At 37.3% G+C, this 21,656-nt stretch overlaps 2 protein-coding genes across 4 annotated transcripts in view; one reads left to right on the forward strand and one right to left on the reverse strand.

Moving 5' to 3' along the window:
- Positions 1-378: 378 nt before the first annotated feature.
- rab14 (RAB14, member RAS oncogene family) lies at positions 379-5,668 on the forward strand. Of its 2 annotated transcripts, none has more exons than XM_084412863.1 (8): positions 379-506; positions 1,213-1,271; positions 1,397-1,450; positions 3,179-3,356; positions 3,470-3,536; positions 3,704-3,791; positions 4,166-4,196; positions 4,307-5,668. In XM_084412863.1, the coding sequence occupies exons 2-8, from the start codon at positions 1,220-1,222 to the stop codon at positions 4,482-4,484; spliced, it is 648 nt and encodes a 215-aa protein (XP_084268989.1). In that variant the 5' UTR covers positions 379-506; positions 1,213-1,219; the 3' UTR covers positions 4,485-5,668. The 2 variants fall into 2 exon arrangements, with proteins under 2 accessions (XP_084268989.1, XP_084268988.1); XM_084412862.1 differs by lacking the exon at positions 379-506 and adding an exon at positions 916-1,064.
- Positions 5,669-6,289: 621 nt separating this feature from the next.
- cntrl (centriolin) overlaps positions 6,290-21,656 on the reverse strand; it is a 40,440-nt gene continuing 25,073 nt past the window's right edge. For both annotated transcript variants that reach the window (XM_084412853.1, XM_084412854.1), the window contains 19 exons: positions 19,733-19,890; positions 19,436-19,598; positions 18,218-18,348; positions 17,742-17,882; positions 17,537-17,663; positions 17,139-17,291; positions 16,901-17,060; positions 16,202-16,317; positions 15,919-16,127; positions 14,347-14,504; positions 14,192-14,256; positions 13,382-13,570; positions 11,840-12,032; positions 11,589-11,752; positions 10,821-10,949; positions 10,422-10,625; positions 9,172-9,234; positions 6,961-7,140; positions 6,290-6,833 (listed from right to left, as the gene is read on the reverse strand). In XM_084412853.1, coding sequence (XP_084268979.1) covers positions 6,738-6,833; positions 6,961-7,140; positions 9,172-9,234; positions 10,422-10,625; positions 10,821-10,949; positions 11,589-11,752; positions 11,840-12,032; positions 13,382-13,570; positions 14,192-14,256; positions 14,347-14,504; positions 15,919-16,127; positions 16,202-16,317; positions 16,901-17,060; positions 17,139-17,291; positions 17,537-17,663; positions 17,742-17,882; positions 18,218-18,348; positions 19,436-19,598; positions 19,733-19,890 — 2,799 coding nt within the window. In that variant the 3' untranslated portion in view covers positions 6,290-6,737. The remainder of the gene's footprint in view (positions 6,834-6,960; positions 7,141-9,171; positions 9,235-10,421; positions 10,626-10,820; positions 10,950-11,588; positions 11,753-11,839; positions 12,033-13,381; positions 13,571-14,191; positions 14,257-14,346; positions 14,505-15,918; positions 16,128-16,201; positions 16,318-16,900; positions 17,061-17,138; positions 17,292-17,536; positions 17,664-17,741; positions 17,883-18,217; positions 18,349-19,435; positions 19,599-19,732; positions 19,891-21,656) is intronic.

Consider the following 21,656-nt stretch of genomic DNA (forward strand, 5'->3'; position numbering starts at 1 on the left):
ATACAAAAATAATAAAACCATTACCCAGGCCAACACATTCTACAATTAAAAGTTACAAAATAATATTATATTTATAACATTTAAAAAACGCGTGGCAACTTGCCTCGACCTGACAATTCTGGAAAAATACACTTTTTGGCTTTCTGACAAAAAGCCAAGCGTCTTCCCTTTATGCTAGTTTCTCTGTTGGACAATGTAATTTTAGAAAAAGCTGTTGATTAAATACCATTTGATCTCATATTATTTTGTAATGTTTTTTTTTTTCTCTGAACTGACGATTCCTCATCCATTTTTGTGGAAGCACTGTTGGTCCAGTAGAGGTGTGTGTGTGTGCCAGTTTTATCTTCAGTAGAGGTGAGTGTATGTGCTATTGTTGCTCCAGTAGAAGTCGCTGCTCTCACTGTTTTCATCGCAGCAGCACTTTTAGAGGAAGAAAGCGACCGGACGGCTCACACTCGCCGATAACCAACCCAAACCTCCAAAAACCACTTGAATTTATATTTTAGGTAAAGGATACACACATCACAAGATCATTTTCACCATATTGGTTTTCAGAATTGCTTGATACTAACAACTGACACGGTTTTTAACGCTTTACGTGCCTCATTTTTGGGAGTAGCTGTTAGCTTTAGCATCTCTGGGTTTGGTTCAGCGCGAGGTCAGCTAACGCTAACTAGCTCTTTAATGCTCAACATTAACACATTTAGCGTCTAAAATACGACACGGAAACGCAAGGGTCGCTGACATACGGGTTAAAACATTACTTTGGAGTGATTTATATTAGGTGTGGTCTAGCTTATAGCTGTGAAACCTTTGACAGGAGTGTGTGATTAGCTGATTAGTCAGTCATGGCGCTGGCTGATTGTAGTGCTGCAGCAGTGTTTATGCTGCTTTAGCTCAGTGTCACGTTACTCTTTGCCTGTATACATTTCAATTAACATAACTATCGTGCTTGCTTGTCACCTATACATCATTATTATCCTGAATTTGCTTTGTCCCGATCTCTCACTACCGAGGTTTGGTGATCTTATGGAGGAAAGGGGAAATGTGCCTTTTAGACAATAGTAGGACATTTGGTCAGCTGAGCGCTGTTTGATTGCTGCCAGTGTGGTTTCATTTTGTTGTTGTGAATGCTGAATATTTGATTTATTTCGACTGTTTATGTGTTAGTGTCATTTTAAGCTTTGTATAATTTTTCTTTCTGCTTTCCAGTGCAAAAATGACGACTGCACCATATAACTATTCCTATATTTTCAAATATATCATTATTGGTAAGTGATCAGTTTGTTTTCTACAATACACTGTTTTTTATCTATCTATCTGGTCCATAATATTTAATTATTTTTTGGACGTTTCGTTTGGCTCATATATGTGTGTGATTATTTGTTGTGTATAGGTGACATGGGGGTTGGAAAGTCATGTTTACTCCACCAGTTCACAGAAAAGAAATGTAAGTGCCAAAGGTGGTATCAATTACACTAAAACAAGGAATCCTTAAAGATGCAGTAAGCGATTTTTTTTAAATCACCCAAAAAAAAACCCCCAAAAGGATCACACCCCTATCTTGATGCCTCCGCCCCCACATTCATGTACACGCAGTGCAACACAGGCAACAGCTATGACGGAATCTGCTGTGCCTGCCGCCCGAGGGTATGATTTCATCAATAAGTGAAAGCAATTAGTGTTACTATGATAATTTAGGTCGAATGTCTAATTGTTATTTAGCTCCTCTACTCCTTCAATTGCAAAGTCATCCCTTCCAACTCCCCCCAAAAAAAGTTTTCATGAACAGGTCCCTACATAACACGATAGTCCAAAGTAACTAATATATTACACATGTGACATAGGGGAACCAAAAGAAAACACATATAATATTAGGAGTGTTATCTCACTTTTCGGACACACTTATTGACAATGCTTGAAACAGGCAGTGGAGGAGGTTTAGATGTTCCAGGCTTATAATAATAATAATAATAATGCGAATGAACAAACAAGCGAAGATGACACATGAGTAAATATTCAAGCAAAAGACATGATACCTTAGTTCTGTGAAACACAACAAAACCAACGTTATTCGTGTATCGAGAAGAAATAAAGCAACCTCGGCATCTTTTTTCAGGCCTTCCCGCACCTTAAGGTCTCTCCAGCGTTAGAAAGCTTCTCCGATATTAACACGGGTCCCACCTCTTGTCTGAACATAACCCTTCTTTTAAAAGGGATATTCCCTTAGCCTTTTCCTCTGTTGTATTTTTACACATGACTGTCACTGAGCTCTCTCTCCTCCCCCATCATGAGTGGATACGCCCCCTACTGCTGATTGGCTACAAGTGTGTTTTGGTGCTGTTTCGATCCACTTTTCAACAGCGTTTTTCATAAATCGCTTGCTGCACCTGTTTGTTGAGGCACAGGCTAATACTAAATACGTTTTTGTTATGATACTGGAATTTCTAATATGCAAATGTATTACTTTACAAAGTGACATCGCCAACTACTGGCCTGGCATGCATAATATGGAATTTTTTGTCATTTATATGGATCTGTGTGTACGGGGATCGCTTTGATAATGTTCTCATCTGTATGCAAAGGAAAAACATCTCAGATTTGTCTGAGACGTTGTCATGTAAACATAGCCTTAATATCTTCACTTGCAAGAATAAAAATAAATAAATAAATAAAAATCAAATATTTTATTTTGACGGAGAACTGTAGGGAAGCCCTTAAAGTTTTGTGACAACAGGTTTACTAACACTTCCAATTACAAATCTAGTTGAAATGCTACAATCATCTGTCCACAAAAATGGGAGATTACGCTAATGTGCAAAAGCATAACTGCCGCATGTTGCATTCCCAAATGCATGTTAAATCAGAGCACATGCAAAGATGGAGTTTGCAGCATTTACTGTGAACCGAGCTGCTCTGAGATGCTGAAAACTCCAGATCATGAGCTACTCGTGTGTAAGAACACAGTGCCACGCTCTGAAACACGCAGTGCAACAGAGCGATGTATAGATATTGCAAAAAATAGTATTGAAAGAGAATTTTAGTATACATTTTTTTTAAATATTTTTGACCACATATATGTTATCCTTTTTATGCTGATTATATCCTCATTTTAAACAAGGAGACTTCAAAAAAAGCTCTTCATTGCTTGAATAACTTCTACTTTGTATCTTTTTAGTTATGGCTGACTGTCCTCATACAATTGGTGTTGAGTTTGGCACACGGATAATTGAAGTGAGCGGGCAGAAGGTGAAGCTTCAGATTTGGGACACGGCAGGGCAGGAGAGATTCCGTGCTGTCACACGCAGCTACTACAGAGGAGCCGCCGGGGCCCTCATGGTGTATGACATCACCAGGTAGACCAATACTCTGATCGCATTGAGGTTACATGTTCAATACTATCTTTTGAACTGCGCTTTTTATTATTTAAGCCTCAAGGAAAATATGTGATTCGTGTTTGTTTTTGCAGGCGAAGCACGTACAACCACCTTAGCAGCTGGCTGACTGATGCCAGGAATCTCACCAACCCCAATACTGTAAGTTCATTCCGTTTTAACTATAACTTAAGGCCAAACTTGGTACACATGATGCTTTTCAATTTTGTTAAAATGGTGTTGGGGCTTCATTCATATTTTAACTGCAGATGTGGTTTGCATGAAGAACAAACTTGAGCCTGTGCAAGACAATCTAAATCTTTCCTCAGGTGATCATTCTAATTGGTAACAAAGCAGACCTAGAAGCCCAACGTGATGTCACATATGAAGAGGCCAAACAGTTTGCTGAAGAAAACGGTAAGGTGGTTGTAATTTAAATTAATAAATGATTATTAATATCTTTAAAGAATCTTTAAACTTAAAATTAAAATGCAAAATCATATTTCTTTCTATTTTCCCTCAAAAACTATTGTTTTTATTGAAGAACATACAGTTCTGTAATATAGAACAAAACTTCTGGAATAACAAAACGACTTGGGGTAAATTTAATATATTAAATTAAATGTTAATTCATTGTACTTTGTTGTGGGGGTGGAATGGTTTTTAGTCCATTTATTGGTGGTGTTAACTGAATAGCTCAGATCCAAATGATAAAGTGGTCCACTGTTGAATTGACTTCAAGGCTAATACATTGCCAGACATCCCACACTCACTACAATCTTTTCAAACAGGTTTGTTATTCCTTGAGGCAAGCGCAAAAACGTAAGTGGCCTTTAGAACATCTGCCATCAGAGCGTACGCACGTAATTTGTCAAATTCCCAGTGTGATATTTCAGTTCTCTTTAGCATCTCTGCATATGTCCATCCAACAGAGGTGAGAATGTGGAGGATGCTTTCCTTGAAGCCGCGAAGAAGATCTACCAGAACATTCAAGACGGCAGCCTGGACCTGAACGCGGCCGAGTCAGGGGTCCAGCACAAGCCTACCGCCCCCCAGGGTGGGCGGCTCAGCAGTGATGCACAGCCTCAGAAGGAGGGCTGCAGCTGTTAATGACCATGGAGACTTCACTCTCTGTTTCTCTATTCCTTCCCCTCCCAGATCCCACCTCTGACTCCCTCTGTATCTAAAAGTCTTTCCCCTTCCAGTATGTTTGCTCATGGAGACTGGGGCCAGATGGCTCTGTGTGATGGAGGTGTAACATAATTCATGCTCTATTCTTTCCCACCTCCCCTTCTCCTCTGTATTCCCTCACTTGTTTTGCTTGTTTCTCATACGCACACATCCCAGTGCTCCCATTAAGCACTCAAGGGAGGACGGCTCCTCCACTGAACACTAATCCTGAAGAGAGAAGATGATTGTCGATAAACTGAAGAAATGCTGGGTTTATCCTTTACAGATGTGATGTGCGTAACTATAAACTAAACATCTCATGTACAGGGGCTGTCTGAATACTAGAGTAATGTAAATGAAATGGAAATATTGGCAAACGTTATTCGTGTTGAAGTGATCAGGAGAACATGCATCAACATTGTATGTAACATTTTGTTAAAAATCTAAAACTGAAATATTGTATTCTGTTTTAAATTAGAGTTTTTGCAGTTCACATCCAATCACCAAATATTTATCCCTGTTTGTACCTATTCAGGAAATAATATACATGTACTATACAAGATTAGTATTGTTCTGAGAAGAATCTCAATGGAAGGTCCATTGTAAAAAAAAAAAAAAAAAAATCAGCTATGGCTTTGGTCGTTTCAGACAGTTATTTTAACATAGTAACTGTTATAGTAATATATTGAAGAGGCTGGGACACATTTTAGGTCCTGAAGAATGTTTTCCGCACTTTGCAGTTTTGATTTGTTTTTTTCCGAGGGCCTGGAGCTGGTTTTGTGTTAAGATCTTAAGCCTACAAGGTTTCAGATCCCCTTTCGGGCTGTTTTTGAGCGTCTGTAAATATTTCAACATCACAGTAGCTTAAGAAACAGACCAGCAGGAGAAACATGTACCGAATCTTCAGGCCCTGCAAATTGTCATCATATCAAGATATTCATATTGTTTTTACATTGATAATTTCAGTTGCCTTATGCTTTGCTTCTGTTCTGTTCACTCTGATGTGCTGCCCTTTTTATTCATAATCCTCATGTAGCTTTTATCGAAAGAATTCCAGCGATTCACTTGTAATAGAGATTTTGCCTTTTCAAAACATTCCATTAAATTGATTTCCAAACACTGGTCATCTTTTGCGCTGAGCTGAGTTTCTTGAAGGTTGCTTAAGCATGATGCACGATGTGACTGCTTTAACAGGCATCATGGTTTTCCCCTAATCCAAAGGGAGTTCATAAAACCCTACAATTTATGAATATGTAACGAACAGGCCACCACAGCATGAGAAATATCATTGTGGGAAAATTTAGCCCTGATCTGATTAGTACAGCATCTTGAAAAAAAAAGAAAACTTTAAATGGGCTGATGCGACAACCAGCAGTTTTCTTTTTTCCATAGATGCACATTTGCAGTGGACCGATAAAAAGGCAAAAACAAGCACTCCAAATATGATTTTTCTATAAAATTTGTGTATTACAGTAGATTTTAGATGTTTTGTAAACTGAAAATCCCTTTTTAATTTGTGTTTACTGTCTTGCTTTTTCACATCTTAATGACATCTGCAAAAATTAATCTGCTATTGAACTCAAGTATGTCTTCTGACTGTAAGTGACTTTTATTTGTAATTATGTTAATAAAGACAATACTTTAGACTGAGTTTTTGTCCACATATACAATTGATCAAACTGTATATGAGCAATAGTGAGAGACATCTTGGAACATGAGAAACTGGACAAGAAACGAGGCTATTTGTGTGCAATTCTCGCTTTAATTAAAGTATTTGATTCGAGACAATCTATATAAAGAGAAGTGCTGTAATAAACACTCTGCATATCATGGTTTCGAATACAAGATCATTTTTGACAAATGAAACTCATTCCAGAGCACAACCTTTTTTGTGTGCATCACATGATGAAACCTGCATCTGTTTCAACTGTAAACACCAACAAAACATTCACAAGACATTGCCTACTTTAACATGAGCAAAAGGCAATTGAACAAAAGACATGTAACAGTCATTAATAATTTCATAAAGCAACAACAAAGAGGTAGAGAATGAACTTTCACCATCTTATTTTTTCCCTTAAGCTTCAGTTTCCTTGTTTGTATGTGGAAACCAAAACCAGTTTTTTTTTGTGCTGTACAGAAAGGTTTAAACATCCAGCCTCTGCCCTAACCAAAGGAGGAAGTCGTTGAGTCTCAACAGTCTGTCTTGTGGATTTGTCTCAATGTTTGCCCTTTTCTTGTAGATGTGGGGTTTAATCGAACAGCTCCTCTGAACTCATCTGTAATTACCTGCTTACATAAATCCAATAATGGAAGATAGTTTCTTCTTTATAAATGCTGCATGGTTACTATTCAGTATATGCAATTATTATGTCAATACAGAAGTGCCAGTGGACCATTGTTTCTGATCCCTTACATCGGTATGTTTTGGCAGGGCTTCCAGGTCACTCAAATAAGAGGAGTCTTTGGAAGAGTTGCCAAGGAGCTGGTCCAGTTTGTCAACATGTCTGCGCAGACCCTGAATGCTGCCTTCAGTCTGCAGTCTGCGCTGACTCAGAGCCTCTTGCTGGGAGAACATGCGACTGCGCAGTTGAACCTGGAAACCATGGACAGACACTCAAATCAGCCCTAAGATTTCAAATCTTCTCAGACAAAATCTAAATCAAATTCTAATAATATAAAGTGCGTTACCTTATCACAGGGGTGTCGGGCCAACGTCCTGCAGAGTTTAACTCCAATATGCCCCAACACACTTGCTTAGACATTTCTAGTAATCCTGGAGACTTTGATTAGCTGGTTCAGGTGAGCCTAATTAGGACTGGAGCTAAATTCTGCAGGATAGTGGCCCTCAAAGATCAGGGGCCTCATGTATAAAACCTTCCATAGATTTCATCCTAAAAGTGTGTATGCCAGAACCTGTGCAAAATTCCCTTTTTAAAACATCCACCCGTCTCCTCCCATCCACGTGATACCATGTTTAACAGAAGACATTAGGGAAATATGAGATAAGGACCACGTGCTGTCACATCCCATTACTAAAAATCATTCAGTATCCTTGCCTTGTTTTACAATAAATAAATCAATATTGTATAAAATACATTTCAGAGAAGAATTATTCTCAATCACAGGCCAAATAGTAGGCTATTTTTAATTGCTATAAGCAAATCAAATGTATGCAATTTTGCCTATAAGGAATACATATTTTGGGATGGTTTATATATTTTTAATGGAAATAGACTTACAGTGTAAATAATTGTCTGACTCAGCACGTCACTGACAAAAACATTAGAAAATAAAAATAAACGTGGATATCTTATCGTTCCCTTCAAATACAATAGTGTTTTTCATAATATTGGGAAGACCCCGAAAATGATTATCATTAGGCTACTGTCTGTCTGTGCACGACACCAACAGCACCTGCGTGCAGCAGAGGTTTTACAACCTACTGTTACCGGACTGATTCAATCTGGTCAGTGAACCGTTCGATCACCGAGCGAGTCCTTCAGTGCCTGTCATTATACGGTCTATGTTGCTAAGCCATCTGTTTAGACGGAGTAAGTGTGCATCATTGATCATTATCCGCACAAACGTTTTTTCTCAGAACATCTGCTATTTAGAACACAGTTCAAAGCGGAATTACCATGCGCCAAGCAATCCATGCTGTAGTTAAACATTAAAACACATCATGCCACAGGAAAAGTGTTCAAAAGCAGCGCATCCACTACAAATATTTCTATCTAAACTAATAAAAAATTTTTTTAACTTCTGGATAATGATTTCATGAAATTTCAGTAATTAACTCCATTAATGAGAGTGTCATATTTCATCTAAATGTGTATATCAGTTGTAAAACCGAGTTTAAATCATTATTTTTCTTCATTACTTCGCTCACTCCAGTAAAAGACTGCGTACGCACATATATATACGCCTAGTTTATTTATTTTTTATAAATCCCGATAAGTGTGGAAAATGTGTACGGACATTTCAATGCCTTTTTTGCGCGTACGCAACGTTTATTCATCAGGCACCCCTGCCTTATCAAATGATCAAGATATTGGCTGTGTCCCAAATCAATGGCTGCATCCTTCGAAGGACTCGGACTTCAAAGGTCTGCCCGAGCATTGTTACATGGGACAGTCTAGCCTACGGAGGATTGTTATTGACGCCTAGAATATGTGACAGCTGCCGTTGACGTGGGGCAGCAACTTTTGTACTGGACTTAAAAGTTATATTCAACTGCCCAAACACAAAACAGGGTTCACAGCCTGTCTAAATATGGTCACCATGATCCATTTGTGTACATAATAAAGAGTATAAATAAACTATATAAAAATCACATCTAGATCATTTGAGTAAGTAGAACCCAAAACCATTTAAGAGTGTAATTCGGCAATTTCTTGAAAAAAATTCTGTCGTCACTGGCGCACAAATAATTCTGTGGTATGCAAAGCCACGAAGGGTCCATCTGTTTTATAATTTCACGGGACACGAAGGGCACATTTCGAGGGCGCATTTGAAGGAGCCTTCGAATTGGGACTTTGTCGCGCCGTAGTGATGCAATCGGCCTTCGAAGGATGCAGACTCTGAATTGGGTCAGCAATTGAGATCCTGGTTAACTTAACTGTACCTTCAGGTGGTCCTCCTGCTGCCTTAGTCTTTCCCTCAATGCTTCCCCTCGCCACTGTTCATCCTGTTTGTAGAAAATAATCAACATTAGCCCCGTTCATTGCATCTCAACTCCTGATTAACAAAACAGAGTTTGCAAATGTGCCAGGTTAGAAACTGCAGAAGCAGAAAGAGATTTAAGAGCTAAAGAAAATGGATTGTGCCCACAAGTCATATGAGCTACTTTCTGGTGCTTTATCCTTTTTGGATAAAAAGAATAATATTCTCTGTGTTCCATGGATAGAATAATCAGACTTTTCAGTAATAAAATGCTGAATAAATGTTACTTAAGAGCAGTGGTTCTTAACATTTTTCACTCCAAGGCCCCCTTCTAATATCCACAACAATATTCAAAGGCCCCCTATTTTATTTTCAAAACTTTTTTTAAACCAAGTCCTTGTTTCTGTAAAAAAAACAAAAAAACATTTTATTATGTAATTTTTATACTTCTGTTATACTTTTATACTTATTCTACTGCAATGCACTATTTTTAACCAATGAATTTACGTGACTCTTTCAATTGGGATTAAGGATAAGGATTTTATTTAAATATTTTTTAAATATATATATATATATATTTTTTTTTTACTCAAATTGTACCCGATAAAATATTTTAAAGCTCAACTAGTAAACTAGTAAAAAATTCATTATTCATTATAAAAATGCCCACTGTGTTTTAGATTTTATTAATTTACCAGGTGTACAAGTCACACTTTTAGAATTAGCCTTCCTCATACAGTATATCCAGGTTTACCAAGACAGTGGGGAACCTGGTTCTTCAAGGAACAATTAAATTAAAAGGATGGTTCGCCCCAAAAAAATATTTGATCATTTATTATTCTGTGGAACTACTGCGGATATTCCTAGTTCCTATTTACTTCCATTATTTATTTATTTTTGTAGATATAAGTCAATGGGAACCAAAACTGTTTGGTTACCAACAATCTTAAAAATATCTTCTTTCATGTTCAGCAGAAGAAAGAAAAGTATACAGGTTTGAAATGAGGGTGAGTAAATTATGACAGAATTTAAATTTTTCCATTATTTTAAATCATTTAATTCATCATGAGGCCTTCTAGATGTTTGCTGAGTTTCCCTAGTGGGTCCCGGCCCCTGATTGAGAACCACAGCTTTAGAGTAATCTGTGCACTTTTACACCGTTATCTCCCATTCTAACACATTTGTTTAAGAGGTGCATATGAAAAGCCTCACCTTAGTGTTGTATGCTGGATTCCCCAAGGAGAGCGTAACACTAGGATGATTCTCTTTCAGGCTGTCTGTGTCTGAGGAGGCACTAGAGGGCGACTCCAGCTCCCTCACCCCACTGTCTATCTCCGCTTTCATCTGTGATCTCACAGAGCGCACACTGTCCTTAATCTCACATAGCCGATAAACTCCTTCCTCTTGGCCCTGCAGCTGAGAGAGAGGCACATGACAGTCATTCATCTTTCTCATATCTCACTGATAACAATGTACAGTAACATCACATGTGCTGCAAAATTAGTTACAGCCCAAACAAGTAGAACAAGTACAACTAATACGTTTATCTGCAACAGATCTATAACAGTAAACAGATGTGGTGTGTGTTACAATGCTATTTTCTGTTTGTACCTTGTCTTTGAGGCAGAGCAGCTCTTGGGAAATTGTGCTGAGCTGTTCCTGCAGCGTTCTGGCTTGTTTATGGTTTTCTTGAGCAGCTTTTTCCACAGTCAGCAGGTCTCTTTGGAGCCGCACACGCTCCTGAAACAAGCTCAAGTTAGTCTGTCGGCTATAAAGTATAATAAAACTTACAGCCGGAGCTGACTAAAGACCTCGTAAAATTAAGGAATGTTAAAATAAAGCCAGCACAATGTACCCATTTACAACGGTATCATACCGTTTTTATCATAAAGACATTTATCCAAGTTTTTTAAATATTTTACTTGTTATTAATAACTAAAACTATGAAAAATAAAGCTGAAACCTTAAAAAATGTAATAATATATATGTTCCTGTCAAAGTACTAAAATTAAATTGAAATAAAGTTAAAAATTTAAAGGTAAATAGAAATATAAAAAAATTTCAAAAGCACAAAATTACTATAACTTGAAAACTGAAAATATAAAAATAACTATATAAGTACTATAAAAGTATATAAATAATACTAAAACAATGGAATAAATGTCATTAAAAGATATTTTTCGTGCATATAATGAAAGAAAACAGAGACATTCTTTAAAATATCTTCTTTCATGTTGCGCAGAAGAAAGTAAGCTGTACAGGTTTGGAATGACGGGGGACAGAATTAAATTTTGGCATTCTATAGCACTAGGCAACAGCTCCAGTGCCCATTAAATTGCCAGTATATGGCAATTACTAATGGGTCCTTCTGCCAATCACCTCTTCCACTCCCAGAAGTCTTTGCCTGTTTGTGTGGCTGTGGTTCCTCTGGGTCTCCTGACGTCCCTCAGCGCTGGTCCTGACAGACAGCAGAGCCTCCTGCAGGCGATGGGTCTCCTCAACAGCATGCTGGAGTCTGATGTCCCGCTCACACACCCTCTGCTCTGAATACACACTCATACTTCAGTACTTAAAGGCAAGTCACTCTGCGCTAGGCTAAACGTAAGGGAACACGTGGTAATGCAGCTCACCCAGTTCATCCACCTGCTCTTGAAGTGCAGTGCACTGTTTGTGCTCCCTCTGCAGGTCCATTTCTGCGACTGTGTCCTGCTCCATCCGGTCCAGCCTCAGGGCCAGAGCTCTGTCTAATGCTTGCAGCTTCTGCTGCTTCAGCCTGTGCTGCTGCTCCAGATCAGTGCTCTGCTGCTGCTGTACCCTCACCATCTACCCACAGGACACAAACATGATGACCTCATTACTCCTAGAAAATGGTCACCTAAATCATTTTTTAGACATACCGGTAATGATTTTAAAGGTTAGTTCACCCAAAAATGGAAATTCGGTCATCATTTACTCACCCTCATGTCAAACCCTTATTGGGTGGTCACAGTTACCCTTGCTCAATGAATTTTTGTTGAATCCACATGGCTGGGAATTAAGTGTGAGGGCAAAACAATTTCCAACGCAATTCAACGCATCATACATCTTCACTGTTAACAAAAGACGAAATACTTTTTCCAGCAAAATTTTCTAATGTGATCGCAACTTTTGTTCGACTTCGAAACACAAAAGATAGTTTCAAAGAAACCTGAAAGATTTTTGTCCCTCCATTGAAAGTCCTTTAGGCAAAAAACTCAAAGTTCAAAAAGAGGTGAGAGAGAAGTACTTTGACAAACTCTGTAACCTCATTCAACAGTTTTTCAATTATTAAGAAACGGATCAAATTCAGATGTTACTGGGGAAGCAAAATTCATTTTTCAGCTGCACACCCTCAGAAACCAGTTACTGCCTTGATCAATATAATTGTTACGCCCTGTGGCTCAAAAGGGACGCAACAAAACTGGGACACACAAGAAAGCCAACCTTTTAAAGCAAGTTATTTATTAACAAAAGGAAACCTATACAAAAATGACTTATGAATAAAATCAATGGCAACTGTGACCACACCATTTTGCAAGCTCCCCGCTTCCAGTCCAATTTAGGATCAACTTTAAAATTCTATTTGTGTATAATTGTTTACATAACTTTGCTCCTAACTACTGATCTATTGTGTCCCTAACCCTCCCAGAAGTTTAATATCCGGTAACCTTAACTTACTGACAGTCCCTTGCTCAAGGCTAAACGCAGAGATAGAGCCTTTTCGGTGGTGGGGCCTTGATTGCAACTTACAGCAGCACCCTCTTTACCAGTTTTAAAATCTCTTTTTAAAACTCATTTGTGGTCCTTAGCTTATAATATATGTTAATTGTCGCTCCTTTTTCCAGCCCTTTGGTCAGTCTTGAGGCCGTTTTAAATGTGCTTTATAAATGAATAACATTAACTTAACAAGTTTTTGTTAACAAATACAAATATTTCTTGTTCTTGTCATTACTTGTTTTGCATATAATGCGTTGACAATATTGTATGTCAACACAATCATGTCAATAAAGTACTTTATAATTGAAAACTGAGATTGAAACTTTTTGGAGGATAAGTAATTGATGACATAATGTTCATTTTTGGGTGAACTGTCCCTCTAACACGTCTAACGTTCATCATCTAGTTTCAAAGGTAAAGATAGAATCTCGCTTCACCTTTTCATGTTCTTCAAGCTGTGTCTGCTTCATGGCTACTTCTGCCTTGAGCTCCTCCAGCTGCTGCCCCAGTCGGTCCAGTCTCTGTTGTCTCCTCCTGATCTTCTCCTCTTTCTCCTGCAGTCCAGCCTTTTGCTCCTTTTGTTGCTTCACAAGCTCTTCCCGCTGCCGTGTCGCAGCCTTCACCTCCTAAACATGATCAGTCAAGAGAAACAGTTTTCATGCTATATAGTGATGCACAGAAATTTCAGTTTGAGTGTCTAAATCATTAACCGAAATGGTGATGTTTAATTAGCGCTTTTTCTGATAGTGCGTTTTGACTGTCGTATCTATTTAGTGCACAAAACGTGCATAAGCTACAACCGGTAAACATGTCTTTTGTGCTAGGGTTGGGTTGACACTACGGATTTCTCATTTTAATAACAATAGACTTTGTGCTGTTACTTTTGATATTAAACAACGTCTCAGCTTTCAAATTCTATCAACAGATCAGCACGAAATAAACATGACTGAACATCAGAAGGTATGTTGAAAGAAAAAGTACAACCAACTGAATTGTATCATGTTTCAAGTAAAGGCACGTAAAGGTGTTTCAACTGTGGAAAAACGTCAATGAATAAGAAACAGAAACAATCATATCATTAAAAAGTTGCTATAAAAATGGGCAATTAACATTTTTATATACACATTTTTATATTAAATTGTTTATACAATTTTTTTATTTGATTTGATTATTAAATAAACTATTTTCAGTTTTTTGGCTAAATGAAAACCGCTAGATAGATATGCAGCGTTTTGCTGTAAACTCACCTCTCTGATCTCATCTAACTGAGTTTGAGATTCCATCAGCTGTTTCTTCAGTCTGCTCAACTCTTCTGTGGGTAAAAACAAGCATTTCAGAGTGTTTATTTTCACAGTGCATGAAACCAACAGCTGATGTTAAAGTAAGGCTGTTGAGTGGATACCCTCATGCTGCTGCTGCGCGGCTGCCGTGTCTCTGCTGATCTCCTGACGCAGATCATGTGCGTGTTTCTGCTCCTGTTGTAGTTTGTCCAGCTCAGTCTGTAGTCTGAGAAGCTCTGTTTCTGCTGCCCTCGCCCTCGTCTCTGCTGCTTCCAAACACCTGAAACCAAGTCAAGTCACCTTTATTTATATAGTGCTTTATACAATACAGATATACAAAGCAGCTTTACAGTGATAAACAGGAAAATAATGATCAATAAAGCAAACAGAATTAAATTCTGCTGTAAAAAAACATCATTCATCTGAAGTCAGTTCAGTGTTGATTCAGTTCAGTTCAATAACTGTGTAAAGTTCATCAATTATGAAATGAGTTCAATTCAGCTGTAAACTGCTCCACAGAAGACAATAGTACCGTTATTCACTTTGAGTCAGTTTAATGTTGATTCAATTCAAGTCGAATAAGCTATAAAGCAGCTCTGCAGAAAACAGTGTCATCATGTAGCTCAGGGATGCCCAATCCTGCTCCTGGAGGGCCAGTGTTTAGCGCCAACCTGCCCCAAACATACTTGACTGAAAGTTTCTAGGGGTGCTTCTCAAACGGATGGCTGCCACATCATCAAGTGGCGCCGAAGGCTGTCTTAATTAGAACGTTTTGAAAATTTCATGTCCTTCATTCAGCTCATTTTGAAGGATGCATCAAGTGTATCCTTCGCATCCACCCATAATCCTTTGCACACACTTCAATCCACGAAAAAGTACTGATGGAAAACGAGGAAGCACTGAGTTTCTCTGAGTTCATTATGAAATGTAAGACAAAAATATTGTTTTGGGTAGAAGAAAGGTGTACAATGTTAGCTTTTGTTTTGGTGTAAATTAATCACTTAAGACTAAACTACCATTAATGTAAACACTGGGAGACTACATATGCTTGTCATTTACTGTACTATTGTGAAAGCCAGTTAATATAAAGATTTTTAATGCAAAGTATTTTTCCAAAATTAAGTTGTAATTGTATTTTTGTGCCCTGATCGTGGGGGGCGGGAACATGTGTGATGTAGTAGCCATGCGCACTTAGTAGACAGAATCATTCTATAGTTTAATGCTGAGGAGTTTTGTTCTCATCCAATAACCACAGAAAAACAATCAATTTCAGCCACACCATAAAGATAAAACTCATCAAGTCATTCTTTATGATTTTTTTTTTAAGGCTGAGATTTAAAGCTAAGTGGGTATGAGGCATATTTTTGGTTTGCTAAATTAAATTTGTAACTTTGATGAAAATATAGGTATTGTTGGATATTCTGGACAAGAACTGCCCACTTAGACACTAAGGAACCCCGTTGTAAGTGATTGATCGACATAAAAATATAAGACATAAATCGACCAACCATTGTTATGTTAGACTTTAACTAATGAGGCATTTAGAGGTGGATAAATCTGAAATCATATTAATTTTCATGATGATGATAATAATCATCAGATATTGACATAGCAGTCTTTCCAATATGACTCAAAAGTCTCTAAAGATTGTACAGACAAAAGAAATGTGATTTTTTTATTTGAATTTTCCATACCTGTGAGCATGTGTGCGTCTGGCCTCCAGGTTTCTGCACTGTTCCTGCAGGCTGCTCCTCTCTTTGTCTGTTTGCTGTTGCAGGTCTAAGCTCTTCTGTTGGAGGGTGTGCAGCTCTGTTCTCTCTTTCTCCAGCAGGTTCATCTGTCTCTCAGCCTCCCCACGCTGCTCCTGCAGCTCTTGCTGCACATGCTGCAGATCCACGCGCACCTGAGCAGAGGAAGCTCACATCAAACATCAGCGCAGACAGTACAGGTGAAGACGGAAAAATGTTTAGGACTGACCTCTAGAAGAGTTTCCTGGCTCTTCTCGAGCTGGTCCAGTTTCTGGTTATGTTGCAGCTTCACTCCCTCTAATTCCCTAGTCTCCAACTGGACCATTTCTAACACATGCCTTAGCTCTAAACACACAAATTCTCAACATTAATTGGGCAAGCCAAATGGATACGATTCTTTTTTTTTCATTCATTCAGACTTATTTTTGTAATCGGTCAATTTCTGCACCACAAGCAGTAGTTCTTTATTTTTTAACTTTATATATGGATATGTCAGGATAACCTTATCTCTTATACATTACCAATACATCACAGAAAACCAGACCAAAATTGTCAAAATGTCAAATTTGAATGGTCACGTGATTGAAACGTTTGCCATTTTCAGTAAAGCAGTGGCTTTTGGTGGCTTTCTTTTCACTATTAAGAGTGTGTGGGCTTCCATTTGGATCTGTCTATTTGGATCTTTTCAGTTTATGCACCTCGTTTTGGACTTTTTGAAGGTGTGGTGAGTTTTTGACTATTTAAAATTTTAATGTCAGCAGAGGATTGGCTCTCAAAGGAAAGTGACTGTTCCGTCAACTGGCCAGAAAACAAGTTTCCAAAAACACCCCCTTTCCACCTCTCGTCTGCCACTCACACCACTGTTTAAGACCGATGTCAAATTATGTTAAACTGATGTCATGACATGTCAAACTCTATTGTAACAGACCTGCTGTGTGTTTTTTGATGGCTGAACGAAGGCTCTGCAGGGTTTCTTCTTCTTGCTGCTGATCTTTCTTACACTGCACCAGTCTGGCTTTCCTCTCGGACAGCTGAGAGTCCAGCTCTCCTTTCTGCACGGCCAGAGACTGGACATCCACACGGAGTTCCTACACATATCCAGACCGTTCATAAATATTCATCCTAAATATTTCCACACTGCACCAATATTTTGTGCATGTAAAAACCTGAATGCGCTGGTGTAAGAGTTGGGCATCCTCTTCTCCCTGTCTGAGAACATCCAACAGGCCCTGCCTGTGCTGCTCCACACTAACTCTCAACACCTCCTCTTCCTGTTTCCACTGCTCCAGCTTCCTGTCCAGCAAAGACAGCTCCTCCTGCTGCAACACGAGAGACCCACAAAGTCACATTGATGTAATACTTTTTCAGCTACACAATACTGTTCAAAAGTTTTGGGTCGATTTATAGTGAAACACAATTACAATCTACAATCTTTTCTATTTTGGTATGTTAAAAAAAAATCTTAGTGACCTCAAACTTTTGAACGGTATTGTTTAGTTGATACTGAGTGGTGATTTTCAGAGCTGTACTTGTCAAGAACAATACGTTTTGCTTCTTTACACACCTGAGTGTTGAATTTGTCCAGTTCTGCTTTGCGTTGTGTTAGGCTGTCTTCTGTCTCTCTGCAGCTCTGTAGGAGTTTCACCTCCAGGATCTGGGTCTCTCTGAGCTCTTTCTCAACAGTTTCCAGTCTGTATACAAGAGACAGACAGTTCAGTGGAGAGAAATTTTCTGCATTCAGTGATTTACTGAAATTATAGTTGTAGCACCTGTCAGTTGCTCTATCCAGCTTTCTGTTGACTTCTTGAAACTTTGCATCTTGACATGCGAGGACCTCCTCTACTTCTTTCAGAGTGTGTTCTTGGTCCTGTTTCCTTTTCTGCAGCTCCTTAACCTCCTCTTGAAGATTCCTTTAGTAGCACATTTACATGTCTCATTTCTTGCTATTAGCAAGTTTTCCAGCTCAAACTAAACTTGATGCAGAATTCTAGAACAGCCTTAAGAGCTAAATTGCTGTTAAAATCCTTTAATTATAAGTAGACCATTCATAGGTTGATTTCCCCAAAAAGTGTAAACACTTGCTTTCAACATCATGTTACCTTTTTGTCTAAAAAATAGCAGATGGGAAAAGTGTAGTTATTTTTGCAATTCTGTTTGGTTCACTTATGACGTATTCACAGCAGCTGTAAGGATTCAGAACTGAAATAAGTAAAAATAAAAATCAATGTGTGGTATTTGTGTTCACCTGAGCTGTTGTTTGGTTCGGACCAGCTTTGTGGCGCTGTCTTGAGCTCTCTTTTCAATCTCCACCAGCTCTCGTTCTGTCTCTTCCACTCGCACGCTGGCCTCATTGTAGTGCTGCACGCTCTCTTTAGTCTGCAAACCCACATGCATTAGCTCATTAGCTACTTGGAAGTTGACGTATACATGTAATATTTAAGAAGCCCAAAGTCAGGGAAGCTACTTTAAAACATTTTTTATGTAGTTAAATGTAACCAGTCAAGTTACTCTTTTAAATAATAATTACTGATTTATATTTAATATTTTCATTTATTTAATAATTATCATTTTTAAAATGTAGTTTATTCCTGTGATGTCAAAGCTGAATTTCAGCATTATTACTCCAGTCTTCAGTGTCACATGATCCTTCAGAAATCACTTTAATATGCTGATTTGCTGCTCAATAAACATTTCTTATTATTATCATTGTTGAAAACAGTTGTGCTGCCTAGCATAATACATGTTTAGGATTATTTGATGAATAAAAATTTCTAAAGAACAGCATTTATCTGAAATAGAAATCTTTTGTGAAATTTTTTTTTACTGTCAGTTTAATTGCTGAATAAAAGTATTAATTTCTCTATAACAAAAAAGAGACTTATTTGACACTAAACCTATCAATGGTAGTGTATTAATTGATATAAATAAACACTAAATTATTAAAAAACTAATAAAGGCCTTAATTTGTATAATTAAATTAAAACAGTGTGATAAACAGCAGTATGTAGCTAAATATTTATTGTGCAGGGGACAATGATTGAATCAGTGATTTTTGTAAAATACTTTTTTTGTCATCTTTATATACTGTATATGACACTGAAGAATTGATAGGAAAGTGGAAGGACGTGAGCTATAGCCTATACTGGACTACTGTAAGGGGCAATTCACACAATTCAAGCAGGTCAGTGGAGCGAAAAGGTCTGGAGATGTGTTTTTTAAAAGTTTAACTCATTTTAACTTGAGCGGCGGGTTTTTAGAATGGCGCATCATGCACAAAATGCAGAAAAAGACAGGAAGAAGCAAACGCAACGGTTAAACACGTCCGTCTAGCACGTGTTTACATTGATAAACAATGGAAAAGTAGCGCAGTGGAATGGAAAAACGCGTTCTGTGTGAATGGCCCCTACTGAAAAACATATTTAATAGCGTGGCTACACAACAGTGAGGAACACTAGTGTCGGACCTTGGCTCGAGTGTCTTTGAGCTCGGTCTTAGCCTCTAGAAGCAGTCTGTCAGCTTCTCTGAGCTCTGCTCTGCGCTTCAGCAGGGTCTTCTCCACACACTCCACCTCTCCCAGCAAACACTGCTCCTCCTCTGCATGCAATACAGTGCTTTCCAGCCCACTCCTGATGAACCAAAACAATGAAAGGCACTAGATATTCAGTTTAATCCATAACATGTAGTTTACATTTCAGAGATGCTGTGTGTTTTACTGAGTTGATATTGAGTAAGATATATTGGCGTTAGCATGCTCACTGACGTGTGGCGTTGCAGTGTGTGGATTTTCCTGCGCAGACGTTTGATTTCCTGCTGCAGCTCTGTTGTTTTTTCCTGCAGTGTGTGCTTTTCTTCTTTAGTGTGAACTTTGTCAGCACACTCGTCTCTCAGCCTACGCTCTGCCTTCTTCAGATCTCGCTCCTGAAACACATACCAAAACTACTTATCTTATAAAAATTAAGACCATTTCCATGTACACTACCATACATTCATTTGGGATCAGTTATTTTATCATGTTTTTGAAAGAAGTTTCTTATGCTCACCAAGGATGCATTTACTAAACAGTAAACAGTAATACTGAAATATTATTATAATTTAAAATAACTGTTTTCTATTAGAATATATTTGAAAATGTCATTTGTTTTACATTTAACATTTAATTTTCAGCTGCCATTACTCCAGTCTTCAGTATCACACCCATACAGAAAAAGTTTAAAGTGTCAAAAATATATGTGCCATATATTCCAAATACATTGAAATATATTTGCATTGTTGTTCACTTATATTTATAATTTTGAAATATATTCTGAAATATAACAAAAATATATGATGTTAAGTGTGAAATATATTTACATTTATGACATGTAATGTAAAATATATGACAAAATATATGGTCATAAAATGTTTAGCTTGCTAAAAAAGGGTCGAAAATTTATTTTGATCATAGTAATTCCTCTACCTTTTCCCCTATACACAACAGTAGGCTACCATATTTCACTACTGTATTATGACACACAGCTATAATAAATACTGTACTTACATTTAAATGACTGCAATGTAAAATGACAGATAGTTGCTTTCCTAGGACTATTAAGCCATATTAGGTGGCACGTACCTAACACTAAGTGCAATTATTAGATTTATTGTTGTGTTTTATTGACATCTTTCCTGAAGTCATTTAAATATTGAAAATATGCACAATATTTATGATGCAAGTATAACAGTGACACTCCAAAAGTGAAGTACACTTAAACAATAGATAGAACTCAGTGTCTAACACTGCATACACACACTATTAAATAACTGTATTCAATTCTGTAAAAATAATTCAAATAATAGTATTTCATACACAATATATAAATTTTTTGTACATTTATATACAATATATACATTTACAATATATACATTATATACACATATACATCCAATACACCATGTTCAAAAAAATATTAAAAAGTTAAAACATATATGAATGAATGAATGAATGAATGAATGAATGAATGAATGAATGAATGAATGAATGAATGAATGAATGAACATATATGTTGTTAGTAAATATATTGACATAAATATATTGACATATTTAACTAAAATATATTTTCAAAAAAATAAAACATATATTTACATATATTTAACTAAAATATATTTATTGGGCCAATTTCGAATATTTGCATATATTCCAAAAATATATTCAAAATATATTCTGAAAATATATTTCAAATATATATCTTTTGTGTATGGGCATGATCCTTCAGAAATCATTCTAATATGCTTAGGTGCTCAAGAAACTTTATATCAATAGTTGCTTTCTATATCAATCACTACATGCATTCTACCAGCCAACCGTGCTGAGAATTCCGGGTCAAGAATGGTTTGTAATTGTGACGTGACGTCACGTCCAGGAAATATAACTGGAACCGTTCGGCTCGATAGTGAAAAAGCATCTAATGTTATCAGTTTTGCTTTTTAATGTTTTGTTGAAATTGTGATTTTTTTTAGGATTCTATGATGAATAGAAAAGTTCGAAAGACTTGCTGTCTTTTATTCCATGCTGAATAAAAGTTTTAATTTCTTTAACATCTTACTAACTCCTAACTTTTGAATAGTAGTGTAGTATAGTGACAAAAAACAACAACAATAGCACACAAGAATATAATTAGCTAAATATCATTGCAAAAGTTTGTGCT

Source organism: Rutilus rutilus (assembly GCF_951802725.1).
Source record: "Rutilus rutilus genome assembly, chromosome: 7".
Taxonomy (NCBI): Eukaryota; Metazoa; Chordata; class Actinopteri; order Cypriniformes; family Leuciscidae; genus Rutilus; species Rutilus rutilus.